Source organism: Pieris brassicae, chromosome 6 (genome assembly GCF_905147105.1).
Source record: "Pieris brassicae chromosome 6, ilPieBrab1.1, whole genome shotgun sequence".
NCBI lineage: Eukaryota > Metazoa > Arthropoda > Insecta > Lepidoptera > Pieridae > Pieris > Pieris brassicae.
In genome coordinates this window covers 21398015-21419925 of record NC_059670.1, presented here as the reverse complement: position 1 = coordinate 21419925, position 21911 = coordinate 21398015, and the positions used below count along the sequence as shown (strand labels likewise).

At 35.1% G+C, this 21911-nt stretch overlaps 1 protein-coding gene across 3 annotated transcripts in view; it reads right to left on the bottom strand.

Moving 5' to 3' along the window:
• Nucleotides 1-10588: 10588 nt before the first annotated feature.
• Nucleotides 10589-21911, bottom strand: part of LOC123711004 — a 73165-nt gene continuing 61842 nt past the window's right edge. For 2 of the 3 annotated variants that reach the window (XM_045663382.1, XM_045663383.1), the window contains exons 8-27: nt 20045-20129; nt 19690-19816; nt 19198-19338; nt 18857-19058; nt 17620-17842; nt 17209-17335; nt 16857-16999; nt 16622-16772; nt 16119-16517; nt 15910-16011; nt 15298-15793; nt 14851-15152; nt 14602-14715; nt 14369-14505; nt 13951-14076; nt 13703-13822; nt 13253-13348; nt 13007-13095; nt 12411-12554; nt 10589-12301 (exon numbers count right to left, since the gene is read on the bottom strand). In XM_045663382.1, coding sequence (XP_045519338.1) covers nt 12144-12301; nt 12411-12554; nt 13007-13095; nt 13253-13348; nt 13703-13822; nt 13951-14076; nt 14369-14505; nt 14602-14715; nt 14851-15152; nt 15298-15793; nt 15910-16011; nt 16119-16517; nt 16622-16772; nt 16857-16999; nt 17209-17335; nt 17620-17842; nt 18857-19058; nt 19198-19338; nt 19690-19816; nt 20045-20129 — 3482 coding nt within the window. In that variant the 3' untranslated portion in view covers nt 10589-12143. The remainder of the gene's footprint in view (nt 12302-12410; nt 12555-13006; nt 13096-13252; nt 13349-13702; nt 13823-13950; nt 14077-14368; nt 14506-14601; nt 14716-14850; nt 15153-15297; nt 15794-15909; nt 16012-16118; nt 16518-16621; nt 16773-16856; nt 17000-17208; nt 17336-17619; nt 17843-18856; nt 19059-19197; nt 19339-19689; nt 19817-20044; nt 20130-21911) is intronic. The other variant, XM_045663384.1, reaches the window with a different exon arrangement.

The following is a 21911-nucleotide window of genomic DNA, read 5'->3' as shown; positions in this document are numbered from 1 at the left end:
TTCAGAAAATCTTTGAAATAATGAATTTTAAATAAAATAATTTAACGCAATACTATAAATAAAGAATATAAGCATAAACTTGTTATTAAATAGAGTTTTTGAAGTTTGCCTTGTTCGTTATTTGCCAATGCCTATAGATGATGTCTACGCCGTAGCGGTTTGCTACGTATAATGCAATCGTAGTTTATTTTCATTTATTTTTCAAAATTACACATGTTACAAGGAAATACATGACAATCTGATACTTATGGAAATATGTTATAGAAAGGATTTACATGTGTGTAAGTAACAAAAACTCACAATCGAGTAGCCCGCAATGTCGCAGAACACAACTCATCAGGGGAATCTTTGTATTGAAGGAGTACCGCCAAACATCCGCGAATGTACAATGTTATTTAGGATTAAAGTAAATCATTATAATAGAAAATAATTAACACAGGAAGGTTTCTAAAACGTATCGGCGAAAGGTCTCCATGGAGTTTGTGAAAATGTAGCCTGACATCACTCACCACAGTCGTCACAATATTATTGTAAAATGTCGAATCATTAAGTACTTTGTTTGTAAATGTTTTTAACTTATAACGCTGCATATTGCGCCAGACATACTTTACCGCCCCTTTCAATTATACTTTTCCCAACTTACAGGAATATTATTTAAAGATTTTTAATTATTCAGATTAAGTATAATAATTAATTTGTAAAGTATGTCTCGATTTTATTTATTACTAAAATTTCGGTAGTTATTCAAGCAATGTTTTTACGGTACAATACGAACAATAATTATTTACAAAAATATCGTAATAGGTTTTTACAGTCTTCAGAATAACGTTGTCGTCCCGTACACCAGTGGCCTTTACATTAAGTTTTATGTTAAAGGTCAAACCACAATCAATACGCAGTACTCAATATAAAGTCTGTTATTGAACTTAGGTTATGAATGTTTGTGTTATACGCTAAGAGTTATGTTATTTTATAGTGAAGTAGAAACTATGAATAAGACACAATGTATATGAAGTCACGCGGAACATGGTGTAATGGTTGCCGGTCCTTACAAACATTGTGTAAAACAAAAAACTTGTCGATCAAAAAGAGTGGCGGAGAGTTTATTGCCAGTTCTTCTCTTCCGTTCTACGCCCTTTGTGATATGAGAAATGGCAGTAAATGTAAAATAAGAATCATTTATTATTTATGTCTTTTTTGACATTCATAAGTGGACAATGAGTTACCTATATGACTTTGATTTTGACTTTAGAGTGCTTGGTTTATAGATCCCATTCAATGAGATTGTTAATCTGTCTTCTGATGAAAGAATAAATTATACAATATTCAGGTCATAGAAACGTAACAACAAGTAGAAAGCCGTGGTGGCCAAGAGGCTTCGGCGTGCGTGCACATTTAACATTCGAATAGTGAAGAAAAACACAGTGAAAGCTTGCCGTAGACACAAAAAAGTAGAAAGACTTCGAAAAAAAAAACACTCATTAGTGTTTCCTACTTACATATTCTAGAATAAAATTATATAATTATTAGGTTGAGGAAAAAAGTCTTTTCGCACTATAGTATGTGTGAACTTGTAATAAAATCTCTTTGGCTATACTTTTTGTATCTGGCTGGTTTTGGTATCATTAAAAGTTTAAATATTAAAGAAGATAATTCCAAATTCAAATAAGGAAAATGTGTGATTTTTTTTATTTGTCAAGATGAGTGAATCTAATGAAGAAATTTGATACATTTTATAATTTTACTACAAAAAAGGTAAAAATGCAACGCAAGCCGCAATTTTTTTTGCGATGTTTATGAACCAAGTGTACACTGCATTGTGAGAGTAGCACAAATTTGGTTTAAGCGTTTTCAATGTGGAAATTTTGATGTCAAAGATGCACGTCGCTCAGGTTGCCCTATTACGAAAAAGTGGAGCAAGATCGGCATATCAGTAGTTACAACGTAGGTGACGAACTGGGAATCGCACACAAAACAGTTTTGGCGCATTCGAAAAAAAACTGGCTACACAAAAAAGCTCCATGTTTGAGTACCTCACGAACTCACTGAAAGAAACCTAATGAACCGAGTACTTATTTGTGATTATTTATTACGACGTAATGAAATGGAACCATTTTTGAAGAAGCTGATAACTGGTGATGAAAAGTGGATCACGTACGAGAAGAACGTGCGAAAAAGTGATGAACGTGCAACAAGGTGATGCTATGTGTGTGGTGAGATTGGAAGGGCATTCATCATGTGCTATTACCACCAGGCAGGACCATCGATTCTGAACTCTAATTACTGATGAGCTTAAAGCATGAAGTTGAGAGAAACCGGCCGTAATTAATCAATAGAAGTGGTGTGCTTTTTCATCACAATAACGCTTGACTGGTAGGTGTTTATGCATCCACCGTATAGTCGTGACTTTGCACCTTCACATTTCTACCTGTTTCGGTCTGTTCAGAATTCTTTAGGCAGTGTCCGGTTAACATCACGAGAGGACTGCCAAAACCAATTGTCGCGGTATTTTGATCAGAAGCCCTAAAATTTCTATAGTAATGGGATCATGTCCCTACCTACAAGATGCCAAAAAGTTATCGAACAAAATGGTACCTACATACTTTAGTTAAATATTAATAAACTATATAAGAAAATGTTGTTAATTTTTTGTTGAAACTTTTTCTCCAATCTATTATATACAAACATAACAATGTGTACCACCATGGATTTGATTCAATTTCTGCTCTTCGACTTCTATCAAAAGAAACAAAATTAATAATAATTACGATAATCTCGTTTAAGTTGAATGACATGCTAATGCTAAGTCTAACATTTTCCTCATACATCTGCTATGCATGAGTAGTAAATTTAATTAAATTAGTTTCCGTTTGGGGTTACCAGTCCGAGATCACTTCAGTTTCGTTGCTGTGTTTGTCGTAAATATATCAGTTAAATTAGAATTATTTGTTATTCTATTTCTGATGTTTTCGGCTTTGCTATAATCGAATTGATGACTAGCTCTTAAACTAAAATTGCATTGAGGGTTGATATTACGTTCAACAAACACTAAGTTCATTTCACTCTTATAAAAGTTAGAGCTGTACAATATATTGACATTCTGTTTATATTTCAGATTAATTTCTAAGAAGGTTTTGATTAGTATATATAAAGCAAAAGTTACTTACAGAAAGGAAACTTTGGACGTTAGTTATAGTTATTAATATTGGGGTTGAGGCCCACTCACTCACTCGGAAAATTGTATTCCGGAGAGAAAATGTATTTTCGGACTAGTTTTATACGTTTTCCTTATAGGGAAAAATCATTTTGTAGGTAAAAGATTTGATAGAATACTCGCCGTGCTTATAAATCGAAATAAAACTTGTGATAGGTTAATATAACAGATTGTTAAAGGAATTTTAGTAACTGTTGTTCTAGAAACAATATTTTATTGAGATGAAGCCAATGTTGGGTGAATTTCTCAATAATTTTCGTTCATGTTTTCACTATTTACTGTATTCTTTAAACATACATTAGTAATAATAGCAGATTACATCGTTTAGTAGACTTTCACCGTCCTCCTTGATTTTTAAATTAATCGACCATTTCGTATATGCCTTTTATCATGTTAAAGGTTGGCGGACTCAGTTTCCGCATTTAGACTAGGTCCGTTGTGCGTAGCTTCTTCCAGAAGCACAGTAGGGCACGGCAGGCTTCACAGAGCGACCTCAGTGCTCCGAGGGTTTCTGTACGTTTATTAGCCTCAACCAGGACTACGTGGTTGACTGAATCCTCTGAGCTGAAACAGCCTTTGCATATGGGGCTGTCTGTCGCGACTAAAAGATGTTTATTAAGAAGACCATGGCACGCAATTATTTCTATCATTGTTTTGAGATTAGTTCTGTTGAAGCTCAGAAGGCCCTTTGGCATTAGCTGGTTAACTGCTACAAGAGACATTTTGGACTGCCTGCAGACCGCGTTTCCCGAGCATCAGTGATTCTGTAGATTTTTATCTAATCCAGGTTCACACTGAGAAGGGCGCGAGAAGAAGTGGATATGGGCTAGCAGGTATCATTCCGGAGCCTCTCCTCGCTAGCATCGTTGCCGAGAGATCCCATGTGTCCTTTAATCCACTGTAGGATAATCCTGTTTATCGGGGTTATTGCCTCCTGTATATTGTGGCACTACAGTATCAGTTTGTTGTATCTTTCGACGTGTTAACAATTATCCTATTTGAAATAAATTAATATAACTCTTAGTAATATTTACATTGAGAAAATAAACTATCTACCAAGAATATCTTGAAATAACTTTGTACGTGGGTTTTGAATTTTAAACATAAAATTTAAATACGAAATATTGAACCTACCTACATATTAGCTAACTAAAACCTTCGCCTAACGCTTTTCTACTTTCTCTTAGAGGCTTTCTCTTTTCACTTTACAAAATTTCCACTATTGATTCAAAACTTTATACAACTTTAACAATCTTAAGCAACATCTCCTCGATCTGTTCTACACTGAAACGGGAAATATTCATCTTGTACAACAGTAGTTAACTATAAACATTGTAAGTGTTATTAATTTGTCAAGTGGAAGAGCCTAGCAGGGAAGCAGGGAACACAGGGAATCTGATTGGACTTTCTCTTTTCTCTATCCTGTACCTGTGATCGGGGTGGTTTAAATAACAGAGGATTTTATTTTTACTCTTTATTAACCTCTCACGTACAACTTTAGAATAAAATCGAAATAATGAAATGTTAATTGCTATGTAACGAGTGCAGTGTTACAGTTGAAGATTGTGCCTACGTCTGGCTATACTCTCGGGGACTAAGAAATCCTGAGTGATCAAAATGGACATGTTGGCTCGTTATGTGTATTTTTATAATGTAATAAAGTTATTTTTCTTTTATATTCTTTCCTTTGAAAAATTATACATTTTGTTTATGTGGTGGATCTTTAAATTTCTCATCCAGATCTACGGAATTGTTAGCCGAAACGTTTCGTTTGTCGCTAATATTACAATATTGAATGAGAAGCAAGGTAATGGTTGAAGTACCATAAAATAAATAAGTTAAAAATAAGGGTTAGTTCATAGTCTTTGTGCCATTGCAGATTACAATTATAACAAAATGTATGTGTAAAACTAGTGTAAACACGAATGAAGTGAAACTTCTTTATGACCTTATTTTTCGAAAAACGATCTACTATATACAACTTTGCAGAAATTGGTTCGTTGAGATAAAGTTTAACAAAAGACTTTTATTATCACAGACATGAATACATTAATTCATTAATTTTGTAATAGAATTATTACCATCATTGTTATCGTTATTATATATTTTTGTTATTAATCTCTTCGAATCAACCGTGGTAGGGACAAGAAAAAGATGGCACGTAACGGAAAAATGTGACGCGTAACCCAAAAATGTGTCATTTTCTTTCCAATGCCGATAAAGAAATTTCACTACAAAATATCCATTAAAAAGAGTAGTAGAGAAGTTTCTTTTGGTCTCTTCTAGGCTAGCAAATGTTTGAATTAATATATTTTTAATTTTAGCTTTATAAAGGTAAGTAGCAAAGTAATTAGTTTAGATTCAAATAGCTGAAATGTTCTGTATGCTTTCTCTAATATGACTATGAGACCACCTCTTAAATACTCACAATAATGACAATCAAATTAATAGTAGACAATTGTTAATGATTTTCCATGATTATCACATATTAAACCAAACTTGTGTGTGAAATTTTAATATAATTTTTCTATCTCAGGTCACTGTTATGGCATTGAGATTGATAAAAGTTCCTCATATAGCATATTTTCTTCGTGTATAATAAGTGTTAGCCAAAGTATGACAGACAAAAAGTGTGTTTGAATTCCGATTTAGATTTACGCAATTAACAGCGAAGAAACATGCTAAGCCAGCGCTGGCAAGGCCGAGAAATCGTCTTGTATAAAGCCTACATGGATAATTACCGGCTTACCTCTAATTTTGTAACAGTTACAGATAAATCTGTGGCCAAGACCGAAGACTGTAATATCATTTTTTAATTTTATCTTACCGAGCAGTTTGAATACACTAAGAATATTGTTTTCCATTTTTTAATTTGTCGTAATCTATATTTTCGTTCATCACTCACAGTCGTCCATTAAGACTGACGGTAGATTTATAACTATGATTATGTATTCAAAGAACGCAAGAAACCATTTAAGACATTTCGGCTGCAAAGGCTTTGACATTTGGGAAGGTTTACAAAAAATATAAAATGAATTTTCTCTAAAATCTTTTACGGAATAAAAACTAGCATAAATGTAGATAGTGTCGCACCGCTGTGAATAAAGATGTTTTGAAATTGAATTTCTCATTGAGAGAGGGCACAAATTTTATATCAATAATAATACACAGAATTTGGGTCTACCGCCTACGCTCATATTATACAACCTTACTAGCGGTACCACAGTTTATGGATTCTTAGAGTCGCGTCTTATGTTTTGTATTAGGAGCCGGACCCAGTTAATATAATAAATTAACCTTTATAATATTAATGTCTAAAATGATTGTTAACTACTCCAGAGCTTGATATATTATGTAGTGTAATGTAATTTAAAAAAGCCTAGTATTTTTTTGCTTATTGTAAAGCAAAAAATCTTAAGTTGGAAGTGTATGTTGGATATTTGTATGTATTGTTTATTAAAACCTAAATATAACAATCAAGTATACAGTATTTACAATTTTCTTAACCTAAATAGTATTAATTAAAAATTAAAAAAAATTAGAAAATTTGGGCCCTGTGGCCGTGTACCTTTAACGCTGGCAGTATTTTGTCGCTGTATTGCGATACTTAGTCGTTGAGCGAGGAATACACCAGCTCTGGAGTCACTGGTACCAACCAGGCGCCATCTTAAATCTTTAATTAGCACCTGTGCACTTGAACTACACTGTCCAAGAGTCTCTACTCCAAAGGGAACAAAATCTAAGTTAGAGAAAAAATTCTTATATTTAAGCCTTTTATAATTTTCCGTCTGCTATGCGGCCGCCCAATATTTGTACTATTAGAAATATTTGATTTTATCATACTTGTCATGTATTTTATAAAGTATAGCTTGTAATATACTGCAGATATGGCATTATATATGACGTAGAAAACTTTAAAAACCGAAATATATAAAATATTGTGAGCATTCAGTGAGGCGCACCTACATTTATTCATTTATTACAGTACATTTATTTTCTATCTGTGCTGCAAAATAAACAGGATTCAACATCGAAATCGCTTCACTATGCTGTGAATGCCCGAATACTTAATTGATCAATTGCTGTCGAGTGAATTGAATTTCACATAATTGAGACTATTAGCACTACGATTCTTTATCTTTCATGGGATCAGGTTTCTGTGCCTGACACACTGTATATGTTAATTGAGAGCAAGTTTTAATTTCATACAAATAAATAAAAATACGTAAGTGTTTGAACGCACGATCTTCGGTATACTTAGGTTGGAGAACGCATGGTGTTGGTGTATAATCATACCCACGTGGCGCAATTATATATCTAATGAGAATACTTTTATTTTAATATCATTTAGATGTCTTGTTGGCTTGAGCGTGCGACTCTCATCTCTCGTTCGAACCCTGTCTGTGCACCAATGGATATAAGCGCATTTAACATTCGCTGGTAAGGAAAACATTTCAAGGAAACCACTATACATTAGACCCAAAAACCTAAAGCATGACAAAACATGACTTTCACGAACACAGAGGGTTGAGCATCGTAGAAAAAACAAATGCTCACGACACAGACATCTGAGATCAAGACTGAGACCTGTAGGTCTTAGCTGATCTTAGATAATAAGAAAATATCTTTTTATATAATAGGTGGCAAACGGGTGACAAAACTTTAATAAACAACAACTTTTGTACAACGACGAATCGACGACGAGGGGTGGAAAAAACCTACATCACTATTAAGCACGTATCTACGCGCAGTAACTGCCACACATGGTGAATGGCTCCTATTTAAAACCAAGTCTGTGTTCAATCAATAATAAATTTAGAATTATTGGCATTACTGATAACATACTAAGTACTGTATCAGTTCGATTCATTCTAAAGGCACCAGTTGCTCCATGAATGGTTCATTCAATACTTAAGGGTACATTGCGCAAGCGTCATATCGATCTGACGAGGGGAGGAGAGCAGGGGGCAGTGAGCCGGGGGCATGAGGCATTACAGGGAGGCGTGTTCTATACGGTACTACTTTGATTTTTATATAAATTATAAGTCACTTGTTGATGAGAGGAGAATCAATCATTGATGTCTATACATGAAGTATTAGTTTGGCAGATGATACAGAAGACTAACTCAACTATCTTATCCTAAATAATAAAAATAATAAGCCTTTTTATTTCCTGTTTTACAATAGTTTGTAGTTGCTATATTACAGTAAACAAAAATATTGATTTTTGTTAGTATGTTAGCTTAGATTATGTTAGTAATATATATATACATTATTAATTTATGAATTACCAGGAACCCCGGTTTAGCTAAAGCCCTCCTCCAAAGATGCCCATTTATGTCAGTCTTGTGCTATGGAGTGCATAGTGGGAGTTTATGCAAGCAGATCTTTTCAGGTCATCTTCCCAAATCTATCATAGTTAATTTTACTTAAAAATTCTTCCAGTTCTAATAGTCGGTTATAATATTTAATTGGCGCTTTAACTTTGTGTGATTTTCTGAACTTTTTAATGCGTTAGGGATTTGTATTGTTGGAGGGTTTTGGTCGTAATCTTCCACGGTGACCAGGCGGGTTGGAAAATCTTAGCTTAAATAAAAATGTAAAATACAAAAACATTCAGAAACTATAAATATACTCATGTGTTATTCATCTGGTGGACTGCGAATTGTGTATTTTAATTTAAATAATTTTATATTTGCCAGAATCTCTATAGTAACGTAGTGTATGTATTAGCTGCATTAGATAAATGCGAGAGGGTGAAAACTAAGAAGCTGACAACCCTACGGATCCCTAAGTCGTACAGATCTATGGTACATCTGCGTATAAATAGTGAATATAAAAATAAGTACGGGATGTCTGCACCAAGAGACCTAACGTAACAGACGGAGCCCTACGGGTAGGATCAAAGGTTTGAGGTGGTGGGATTATCTCAAAGCTATCGGGCAGGCTCGACACGATAATTAAGGGCTTGAAGTAGTCTTCGCCACTTTGAGAGGAAGCGAGAAATGAATACGACAGTGCAATATTCAAATCTGAATTATTGTTACTTAACTAACTTTATTCATATTGGTAACTAAGTACACTTATGAACGTCAAAAACAAGTTAAATAATTGTTAATTTACATTTACTACCAGTTCGCAAGTCAAGGGCGTAGAGCGGCCAAGAGGAACTGGCAAGGAACTCTCTGCCACACTTGTTAATCGCCAAGTTTTGAGTCATACAAATTATTTGAATTGGAGTAAATCAATCCCAAGGATAAGGATCATTAAAATATTAGTAAAATTTATAAAAGGCTTTATTGATTAATTTATGTTTAACGTGAGTTTTGAATTTGTGCAGTCATAATTCTCTAATTTCGCTGAGGAGTTTGATGTAAAAATGAATACAATTTTCATATAAGGAGTGGTTTATCTTCTGGTTGGTCGTACGCTTAGATTAGTTCTGTTTCGAGTATTATATTAGGGGTGGTGGTTATAAAACAATATCTTAAATACTTCTCACGCCTATACGCACATACATAATATGATTCTTGTGAGATGTTGTATCGTCCATGCGTTGGGTTGACTCTCTCCCTAAAATATGGCGAGGGGGCCGATTGCTGGCCATGCGTCATACTCGTGAACGGGTGCTACTTGTGTTGACTGATCGTACTTGAATTTGTGTATGCGGTGATGTTAGTTATTTCGACTACGTATTAATAATCTTTTGTAGAAATGTAAGTGCTCCTATTTCACCTTGCCTCTTGCTGAGAGAAGACAAATCTTTGTTTTTAATTTATTTTATTATTATTAAAATCTTAAGATGTCATGTGGAGTATAGTGTAATAGTTGCAGCACCTTACAATCTTTGTGTAAAAACTTGGCGATTAAAAAGAGTGGCGGAGAGTTTATTGCCAGTTCTTCTCTTCCGTTCTACGCCCTTGATTTGAGAACTGGCAGTGAATGTAAAATTAAAAGCATTTCAGATACATTTCTTTTTTTGACGTTCATAAGTGTATACCTATATGAATTTAAATTTTGATTATTTAATTTTGAATCGCACGCAGCAGTGAATGATCGTAGAATCAATTACTCTTCAGACTTGCCAAATATGTATTTCAATAATAGTTCAGCATCCTTCTAGAGTTATTGGTATCCGAGCTCTTAAAGTGTACTCTTACAAAATATATTTAGTTTTTCTATAATGTGTCATAAAATTTAGCTCTCAGAGGTATGTTAGTATTTAACCGTACAATTCTTAAACCTGAGTTACCGTTTGGTAGAAAGTACTTTCTATGTATTGTATTTAGTAAAAATATCAATGGAACAGACGTAGAAATCTAAGTGGAAGGTGCTTATTATAAAAAAAAAAACGAAAATTTTGATATTCTCATTTAATTCCTAGAACTCATGAGGTAAACAACTCTAAACTAACCAATCGATTTAATCTCAAACTCATAAAAATATCCATAAATTTTGTACGTTTACAAATTCAATCTCATTTAATTATAATTAAATTAAGCTAAATATGATATTAAATAAATGAGTATACACTTATATAAAGAGCGAAAGACGTGAAAAACGTAAAATAAAACAACATAACAATAACAACCAATAAAATTGCAGGAATCTGAGAAAATTATATATTAAATATATTTCGACCAGAATACGTGGTTTAATTGAACTAAAACTCTTATAAATGGGCAAATCCGTTGACATCGTTACTTAATTCATGAGTTTCAATTAAATTAAAACATTAAAAGTGATAGTCTATATCGGCATATAAATTAGGTACATATATAAATACACATTACAAACAAATTTTCATTGCCTATCGTGGCGGGTTGTATATAAATTGAGTACGCCCAAAATTAAATTATTAGTAACTCGGAAGTGACTAAAGATATGGCACGGCCTTAGTGTAATTTAAGTAAAAAGTGAAAAGTGAATGTATAGGAACAGAGACGGACTTACGCTAAAAGAATACTGCTCTAATCTAGGTTAAGTCTAGGAAACGTTTGGTCGGAGTCGGTTCAAACCAGATGCTAAAACTAAGGAATGGCCAGGATTCAGGAATGCAGGTGAGAATTGTCACTAATACTGTTTCATTATTGTTTTATTACACTAAATGAATATGGCATTACATGGCTACCTCATGGATCACAAATTAGCACTCTACATCCAATTTTATTCCAATAATGATAACAATTACTAACATATTTTTTGTTATATATAATCTATTCTTATGTACAAAGTTTATAAAATTGTCATTTTTTCTCTTCTAAATATGATTTTTTATATAAATTTTTGACTCGTATAACGAATGATAGTTTCTTGTATTATGTTAAAGATTCGAAAGTGTTTTATTAGTTTAAAGTCTAGTTTGCTTCATTCGTATAAAAACCTCTCTTTTGTCTCCCGAATTGAATTCTAAACGTAATTCATGAAACTATCATAACCAGATCATCGTATTGTCAAGATTTCACTCGAGGCACAAAACGGCGTTTCTAACCCAATTTATTGCCATCAAATTTTTACGAGACCTAAATTAATAATACTATTCGTAAAAATGTCTTTTCGGGATAATAAATATATATATTCTATAACTATCAACTACAATTGGTCGGGTTTTAGGAAATTCACACGCATACTCTGTTCACGTATAAAATGCTAAGAGTCGACTTCTCACTGTATCGTTCGAGTCTTTTAGTTCATTTTGGCACAGTTTCAGCCATTACAAAAAGTTCAGAAACTAATTTGCGACTAAGGCACGGTAGAGGGACTACGCGGTTGACATTTTTGATAAATATTGACAATCTACATATATATGCTACGTTCAAAACTTTTAAATACAATCATACAAATGAGTGATCACACTGAGTCCACACTTCTCGCGGGAATCCCACTAAAGTGACGTCACACTTAGAGTGAGATGTAACTTAAAGTCAGGTCAGTTGAGAGCACTGGTCGAGGGACCGAGGTTCGCCTCCTGGTGCTTGTACTTGTGTGACGTCATCTGGGACAGACCGAGGACAGCAAATCCACACTGAAGACAATGGTAATGGGTCTGCTTCTTGCTGTGAATGCATTGGGGTTCGTAGCCACAACCTGAAAATAACAAAGGCTATTTAAGATTTTCCTAGAAACACTTTTTCCCCAACCAACTTGGCTAATATCAAAAACCTCGGTTCGCTCACTAAATAAAACCGTTACTTACTTTTGCTAGGCGGGAACTTCTCGAAGCCGGCGGCCTGAATGGAGTCCAGCTTCTGGTGCTGTCTCCGGTGTGCGACCACCTTGTTGGTGTCGGTACACGTGAAGTCACATTTGAGGCAATGGAAGTGCGATGCCTTGTTTTGACCTGTCGTTGAAAAGGGTAAGTGATTAGAATGGTTTCTTAGGCTACTTATTCGACAATAATTCATCAGATATTTCGCATAAGTTAATGAAATCTATCATCTGAAATGTGAAGAGTAATGTTGAAATCTAATCTACGAAAAAACCATCCGTTTGTTTTACTAATTACTACCAATTCTTAATAATAATAATAATCAATTTGCAAGAACGTGGTACAAAAATGTTATGGTGGTACAATCTAAAATTCGCATATTCTGACACACATAATGGCGTGACACTATAGTCAATTCTTTATCACTAGTAAGTCATCAAATTAATATTAATTATAATGTATCACGCAAATAATAATATTCTCCTATTAGCCTGATGTGGAATTGGTAACTACAGGAACATATTATACTGGATTAATTTACAAATTATATATTAATATATCTATGTAGTAAAATGATAAATTACCAAAAGTCGACGCGTGAGGGCACTCCGCTCTTTGACAGTAAACATTAGCTCGATACTGCTGGAAGTCTCCACCCATCAGAGTGTCCAATCTGTAAGAAATAAATAAATAATTTCAATTACCAATTTATTTACTCATCCGCACAGAAACTTTTATGGGTTTCCACTTCCGTTTCCTTGCTCGTTCATAGATGAGTATCAGACCTTTTTGACTTAACCATAACCAGATAGAAATAGAGTAATGCCTACCTCTCGTGTCTAGCCGTGTGTTGAACGAATCTAGTTTTATCGCAGAACGAATACCCGCAGTCTTTTCTTGTGCAGTGGAAGTGGGTTTGATGCTCCCTGAAAATATTCATTAATTAATACTTTGATATAGATTCTGTGAATAATTTTGTCATATGTCCTGTATGTGTATACATTTCTGTATGCCATTCACTGATATTTTTAAGCTCAATAGATTGCCCAACAATCGAATATAATGTCACACTCGAGAACCAATGTTAGAAATTTACACTATGTTAGCAACGTCTTTATAAAAGATAACTTTTGTTTTTTTCTTTCCTCTCACGAAACCTCTTTCGTGACGATGACGATGACGATAAATTGTTCCCAAGGCATGACAAATTTGATTGAAATCTGTCGAGTGTGTTGTTGAGCTGTTCTGAATGAAGGCAAATAATAAAGTAATGTTTGTACCTGTAACCGCACTGCTGATAAGCACAGTCCTCGTTAAATCTGAATCTCAAGTAGCCCTCGGGAATGGGCTCGTCTTTGAGCACGCGCATGTGAGGACCGCGTGTGCCCGTGCTGCGTCTCCTATTGATCACAATGTCAATTTAATTCATAAGACAGACAACTTTGACAAATTTGATTTTGAATTGGAAAAATATGGTTAAGGGATAAAAAAGCAGTAAGTCTCAAATATGTAAACAAAAATTACTCACGATTTAGCAATGAGCTCCGCTTCTTTGTCCATGCCTGGTGGTAGACCGTGGGATTGAAGCAGACTTTGCTCCAGCAGCAGTTCCGGGGGATACATCATCGTGGGGTAGAGAGGGAATGGAGAACCTCTGAAAATTTTTAATTTTCTTTTAGCAGAATAAAAGAACTATTTAAAAAGTAAATACTTATAGGGCTTTTATTTGTAATCATCCAAATTTGTAACTTTATTTTTGCTAGATAAGCGTTTAAAAAAAATTATCATCTTGAGTTTAGATGATAAATGTAAGAGGAAGAAACGGGTCTATATTACAAGCTGTGTGTAGACCACAATCTTTAGTTCAGTAATTTTACGACAGATACGCTTTTTTCAAAGACGCGTTTTATCAAACAAATTTCTAATTTAAAGAGAATAAAACTTACCCCTGAGAAAACAAGGCGAGTCCTGGAAGGCCCAACGAGGCAGTATACTGCTGCTGCATTTTAAGCTGTTCTTGAAGACTTCCTTTACGACCCCCCGAAAGGTATTGCTGGAGAAGAAGGCTTTGCACTGCTTGAACCTAAAGAGAAATAGCTTTTATATATCAAAAACTGTATTTATAATGTTAATATTTTTAAATTCAAACCAAACCATTCTTTACAAAACTACTTCCTACCTGTTCAGCTGGGTTTGGTGGTCTCTGGCTCGGAGATGGTGCTTGAGGGGCAGAGGACGAAGTCGCCGTTGAAGGTAAAATTGATATTTCTGGATACTCTCGCTCAAGTGTCTCCTGAAAATAGAAAATCACCACTATTTTTAAAATGTCTCAATTTTTTTGTTAAATTATTTAATTTGATTGTATTTAAAACAATAAATTTCGCTTCCGAAGTATAACACAAAGAAAATCAAAAGAAAAATCTCTCACCTTAGTAGCAGCCAATCCGATCGGTCCCCCTTCAATGACATTGCTGTGCTTTTTCACCATGTGGCTGAACAAAAGCTTCAAATCGACGTATGCCTGCCCACAGTGGGGACAATGGTAGTGAAGGTTCATCCCTCCCGATTTATTCAACGGACAGGTCTGGTCGTGGCAGGACGGCGGAATCGTCGGAACTGGCTTATCCGGCTTCCTTTCCTTCGATGGGGAAGCGTCATAGATACTGCGAGGAGAAGACGTGTTGCTTCGGAGGTGGGACGACGGATAGAAGGTTCCTGTCGCTTTTACTACTGGAAACAAATGGAATAAAGAATTACTCTAATGCCAAATGGTAAACGTAGGTTTATATCAAAATTTAAACGTATAAAACAGATTGAACGGTAAATCACAACATTGTATCGCAATATGAAAGATGGATCTCAGAATAACACGTACCAGAAACGTTATCTTGGTTATCGAACTCGTTCTTGATGACGAAATTTGGCAGGAACTCCTCCTTAACAGAACCCACACTATCGGCTGACGCTCGCTCCTTAATCGAGTAGTCTTTGGCCTCTTCAAACTGCTTGTCATCTTCACACTTGATCGGCGTCCCTCTTCCGTGCTTATGAGTGGCCAAGGCCGAGTATTGGGTCAAAATTGCTGGACAACCGTTTCCTTGGGCGCAGTGGAAGTGAGATCGCAACTGGTTTTTGAAGCAACTCTTCCCACCGCATTGTTCGAAAGAGGAGAAGTAGTCGAAACCCTCTAGAAGTGGGGATACGGAGTGAGACTCCCGCATATGCGTTTCCATGGTAACGTGGGCTTCGGCCGTGTAGCTGCAGTTGATGCAGTGCATGTGCAGTCTAGTGTGACGTAAGGGGCAGCTGGCGTAGTACTGGGCACAGATATCTGGGCCGGTGAACACTTCGATGTGCTGGAAGCGAATACGCTGAAAAAAGTTATATTTATTGTTAAGTTGAATATAAAAAATGTTCAATGCAATTCATTAAATATTTATTACATATATCTAACTGCATAGTGATTATACAAAGACAATTAACTTACTGGGAACTCTTCAACGGTAGTGATGACTGGAGATTGAATCGCTGGTGGCATTTGGTTGCTTTTGGGGAGCTTGAAAGATGTAAATATGGCTTGGGGTGTCACCTGAAAATATAAATCAGAACTTATAACTTTTAATACAATTTGACATATTATTTGTTTGCAATTTTTGTTTTTAAAATTAAGACTTGACGAATAATTTAAATTATTACATTTATATTGTCGGTCCAAACTTCCACAACTCGATTCTTAGGAGGTCTTCCTCTTTTCCTGCTGAACATCTCATCCAAAGAACTCGAAGGGTTAACGTGGTGTTGAACCGGCCCGGCTCCGAGGTTCAGCTGTGCTTGCAAATTTGGCAGCTGAGGCCCGAGATTCGGTGCCATTTGGGCCAACTGTGCCAAATTTGGTGGAAGATTTGGAAGACTTGGCACTTGCAGTTGAGCTGCAACATTCGGGTGTAGCTGGGCAGACAATTGCGGAGTGAAGTTCGGTGCGAATCTCGCCGCTAAGTTGGGAGACATTGGGCTTAGAATGGCGTGTTGTCTGTGATGTTCCAAGCGCCTGAACGGCTGGTCCTCAGATGATAAGATAACAGCTCCACAATTTTCCTGAAAACATAACAAAACATATCAATAAAAACTTTCTGCAAGCTGGAGTAATAGATAATCAGTTTAATCAACATTTTAAAGCTATATCATATTTTGATACGTACCCAGGTACAATGGTAATGTGTAATGTCCCGAATGTGTTGACATGCCGAATTGGAGCAGGGGTTATTCCGTGTGTAAGTCACGAAATATGCTTCTGTCACCTGGTTCTGCTGTTCATGCTCGAGCATATGCTTAACCATGGTATTGTGGCAGCTGAAACATATACAGCAGATATTAAATAAAACTCAAAGGATATTCACTACTTAAATTATGTAAGAGTTTCTTGATTATTATCACCTGTGAGCCATCTTGCAACCTTCAGCCATGCAGTGATAATGCTTGTTGAGGGCGCTACATTTGCTGCACTTATCTTCTGCCTCTTTCCCACCGTTAAACGTGTCAATATACTTTCGGGATAGCTCTTCTATTACTGCTGGATTCTGAAACGAAACCTTCAGTGTTATCTTACTCTACTTATATGCTTTCGTAAATTACTTGTTAATCCAAACGTGTTTCAACAAGTTTCAAAAAATTTCAAAACTTTTCGTAGGCGAGTTTGCGTTTAGGAACGTTTTCTTATGTTATATATTGTGTATGTGCAATAATTGAGGATCTCTGGGGATAGCTAAACATCGTTCGCCATACTTACATAGCTATGAGGAAATTCATCCATTCCAGACATGTCATCGTCAATCTGTAAATTGGTTGTTGACGAATACATGCTCAAATCAGCTCCTTGCTGCATAAGCGCGCTTTGAATTACCGATGTAGGAAGTCTGTGGATAAGATTTTTCAAATTTTTCAAATTTGTATTGTTAATCCAAATAATGGCAGATCCATTGACGATCTGAAAGATTGTTCTTTGGCTGACACATTAAAAGTTATTTGTATTCAAATGTTATAAATTTAACTGTATTATTTATATAATTAATGGAGTACCGAAATATCTTGATACAGCATTTTTATTATTTGAAAATTTGTAAATAACATACGATCTTGACTGCTAAATAAATAGAAAATATGTATGAAGAAGAAGATAAGGGTAGAACTAAACAATTACCCAAAATTCATCTCTTGTTCTTTCCTCTCATGCTTTCGCTTGTGCGTGAATATCTGGCTGCTAGAATGAAGAACGTAGTTGCAGTGAGGTCGAATGCAGTGGATATGATTGCAAGTACGGCTGAAGCGGCACTCGCGGAATGGGCACGCCTCATTCTTCATATATTTCTTGAAGCCATCTTTTGATAGAGCCTCGTCTTTTATGTGATACGTTTTATGTTTTTCTGAAAGGAAATTCGATAACGCTTATTAATTGTTGTTTTATGTTGATTAAACCGGAGATCAAAGAATGCTTTACGCCGTCGATCGATCTCGTAGTGTACGGCTGATGGGATGAACATGGGTTTTATTATGCTGAGTTATTCGCAATGTGTTCGGAGGAGGTGAAAGGGTGTGTGATAATTTTAAGCCCCATATTATGTTATCGTGTTGTAGCTCAAAATAATTTAATAGTTTCAAAATAAGCAAAATAATTAGACTTGATACTTATTATTCTCTATCATACGGAAGTACGTCGAATTACCAATAACCCTATATATGTAATCAACCATTATGTGTCACTTAAGACAAAGTTTATGTAGGACGTACCAATTAAATTAATAAAAAAATATTCATTGTATGTAAATATACTCTATTGTAACAAATCTAACTTTACTATTATTATTGTCAAAAAAATGTCACATTTTTGGGTTACGCGTCACATTCCGTTACGTGCCATCTTTTTCTTGTCCCTACCACGGTTGATTCGAAGAGATTAATAACAAAAATATATAATAACGATAACAATGATGGTAATAATTCTATTACAATTAATGAAATTCTGTAATGATTTTAGTAGTAATAAGGTAAAATAATTGTATTATTTGTATTCACGTCTATAACAATAAAAGCTTTTTGTTAAACTTTATCTAATTTTACTTTCCTTAACCATTAAAGTTGTATATGTCACTTTTTTAAAAATAAGGTCATAAAGAAGTTTCACTTCTGTGTACAGAACAGTTTTTATACAGAACAGGGACAAACAGGCAGAAGGCTCATCTGATGTTAAGTGATACTGCCAACCATGGACACTCTCAATGCCAGAGGGCTCGCGAGGGCACTGCCGACCTTTTAAGAATTGTGTATTTATTTGTTTCGCTGGGATTTTATCGAAAGTACCCAGAATGAATACTACATAACTCATCCCATGGGTGGACATTTAGAACTGACACAAAATTGTACGTGTTTATAGCACTTACCCATATCAGCCTTATTCTTGAACGTATATGTGCAACCAGGCCTTCGGCAATGGAAGTGAGTCGTCCGCTGACCAGCGAAAATGCAATGTGGTGCTGCGCAGCTTTCCGTGGCTCGGAATCGCTGGAAACCCTCTTGGAGGATAGCTGAATCCTTGCGATGGTAATTGGCGTGCATCTGGACATCAGATGTCGAAATATATACCTGGAACAGAGATAACTCTGCTTTAGACAATGCTTTGTGATGAGTTTTGACTAAAGTTGGTTAGGAAAAAACGTATATTTTGTGTATTTCAGACACTACTGACCGAATAACTGCTCTAATAATGTAAGACTGTATGTACCTTATCACAGCCATCTTGTATGCAATGGTAGTGGGTTTGGCTCCGATTGTGGGGACAGTCTGAGAAGCGCTCTGAGCAGTCATCCAAAGGAGAATACCGCATGAAACCATGCGCAAGAGATTCGTCACGTTTCTTGTGCCACTGTAAAATAAGATTATTATAATATTATGTGTTCACCCAGCCTTGTACGTGAAACTTAAGGAACTAAAACTAAGAAGTGAATTTAGTTAGAGCAGTGTTGGCCTAGTGGCTTCAGTGTGCGATTCTCATCACTGAGTTCGTATGAACTTTCTTTCTATGAACACTTAATATTTGCTCGAAATTGGAAAACATCTTGCGTAAGTCTTGGTTTACACTCAAAAAGTCAAGCGTGTGTCAGGTACAGAGATCATGAAACAGATACAGAAATCTGAGGCTCAGACCTAAAAGGATGTAGTGCTACCGATTTATTTTATTGTAACTTTAGTAGTTCTGGGTGGAAAATCTTATTACCTTAAAATGCCGGATCATCTCTTCCTTCTTGCAGAAGACTCTGGCTGTGCAATCCATGCAATGGAAGTGCTCCCGGTAGCCCAGGTCCTTGCAGTATGATGAGCCGCATTCTAGAGTTGAGCTATACCTATAAAAAATAAGTTTTATATGATCACGAGAAGAAAAACTAATTTTAATTTTCTTCTTCTTCTTCAGAAAAGTTCTTTCAATCTACATATACTTAAGCTCTGCAATGCGTTCTTTTTTTTAAGCTTTTTCAAATACTATAATTTTTTATACAATCAATACGTTTATGTACGGTGTCAAATTTAGTGAAGAGAAACACTGATACAGTATACAGTAGTTATGAAATTACCTTTTTACGTATCTAGAATAGTCGACGTTGGTTTGTAAAGAGCTTTTGCGCGCCTGATCCAAATGATTTAACGCTGACAGCAAACCTGAAACAAAAATGGCGTCAAAATAGCGTCAAAATGGCGTAATAAGGATCTAATATCTGATATTGAACAGCTACATCAATAACACTTATAGGTGAGAATGTTAAACAATCAAGAAACACTTGAAAGAACAATTCTTTAAAAATCATTCCCAGTAATTAAAGCAATCGGGTCAAAATAATTTGTAACAAAACTCCGACATCTCTCAAACGATTCTTCCAAAACTCATTCCTTTGTTTGAAACAGCCAAATCACGTTCATGCATCATATTCAAACGAACAATGTACTGTTTTCGTCGTATACGAAATATTTAATAACTCGAGTATCAACTTTTGTCTATTTAAGACTGTTATACCCGAGCGGATTATACGTAATTATACATCGTTGCAGCCGCTCTATTATTTGGTTAATTTGGGAGTTAAATGTTAAACAATCTAGGAACACTTGTAAACACAATTCATTAAAATTCTACAATACATAAACAACTAAATAATGAAAGGTACTGACGCAACAGCACAGTATATATATATAAGTTTCAGTGTTATAATTAAAACAATTGCATTTTTATCTTTTATCATTTACCACATATAGTGTATGTCTTTTATAAAAAGTAAGCTTATTTTATTTTAATCATTGACCTATCAAACATAATTTGACAGATATAATAACTGTAGTTAAAAACAAAACAGTAGATTGATTACCGGTACCGGAATTTTTATAAGTGCGTATTATTGCGTAATTAAGTTTAAATTTTGCTTATGCTTAGCTCGAGAGTTTTTTACGCCGGCTTTTTCTCTCGGCCTACATCGTCTGTCTTCTTTGCCGATGAGTAGGGATGTCTACCTATTAAAATTTAATGACGTGGAGTAAGTGATACTTGTATCTTAGGCTCATATTTTTTTATTTATTTTTAGCGATAGAGTATGCACGTACAGCTTCTCGGTTCCTCTTCGTGTATAGAAAGCCTATATCGGCGTGTTCTAGTTCAAAAGAGCAACTCGTTCGTAACCGGCCCCTCCCCGTATCAAGTTTTTGAGTATCAAATAAATTATTATGGTAATTAATCAATGTTTTCTCCTAGTCACTCCGTAGAGTGATCGTACATTACATAACAAAAGTGTTTTTGTTGGAAAACTTTTTGTTACGATTGTACATTTTGATAAATACGCTCAAATTGCTTTTGTACAATTCTTTCCTGGATAATTATTCTTCTACGTTATTGATGTTGTTTTAATCTTTTTATGTTCTGATTTTAGTAAATTGACGAATGAAGGAAATTCTATTCCCAACATTTTTCTATTTGTAATGTTAAAAACATATTTTTAATTCTAAAAAATCAGTTGATTAATTGAGGAACATTGCACGTAAAGAGTTTTCTTAACGATTTTCGCACAATCACTTATAAAATCGTGAGCCATTAAAAGAAGAACAAGTTCTCTCAAGAACAATCTCTACTTCATTAATAATAAGCTCTCTAAATTCTCGCCTATTATTACTTGAACCAGGGCCGGCTTTATGTGTTTGAGGCCCGAATTGGCAATTATTTAACAATATTTTATTAATTCATAGCAACACTGATTCTAGTACAAATTCGGCCAAAAGCATTGTTTTTTATAGGATTGGGCCAAACGAGCCTACGGAACCAACCAAAAGGACAGTCATCGCAGCCCATGAACATGTATTTCAGTTCATTGCCGGTCTTTGAGTGAGGTACTGTATCTTATTTATCTGTGTAGCAAGTGCGTCTATTTGTGTCTTAAGTATATATAGTTTAGCCGCATTATT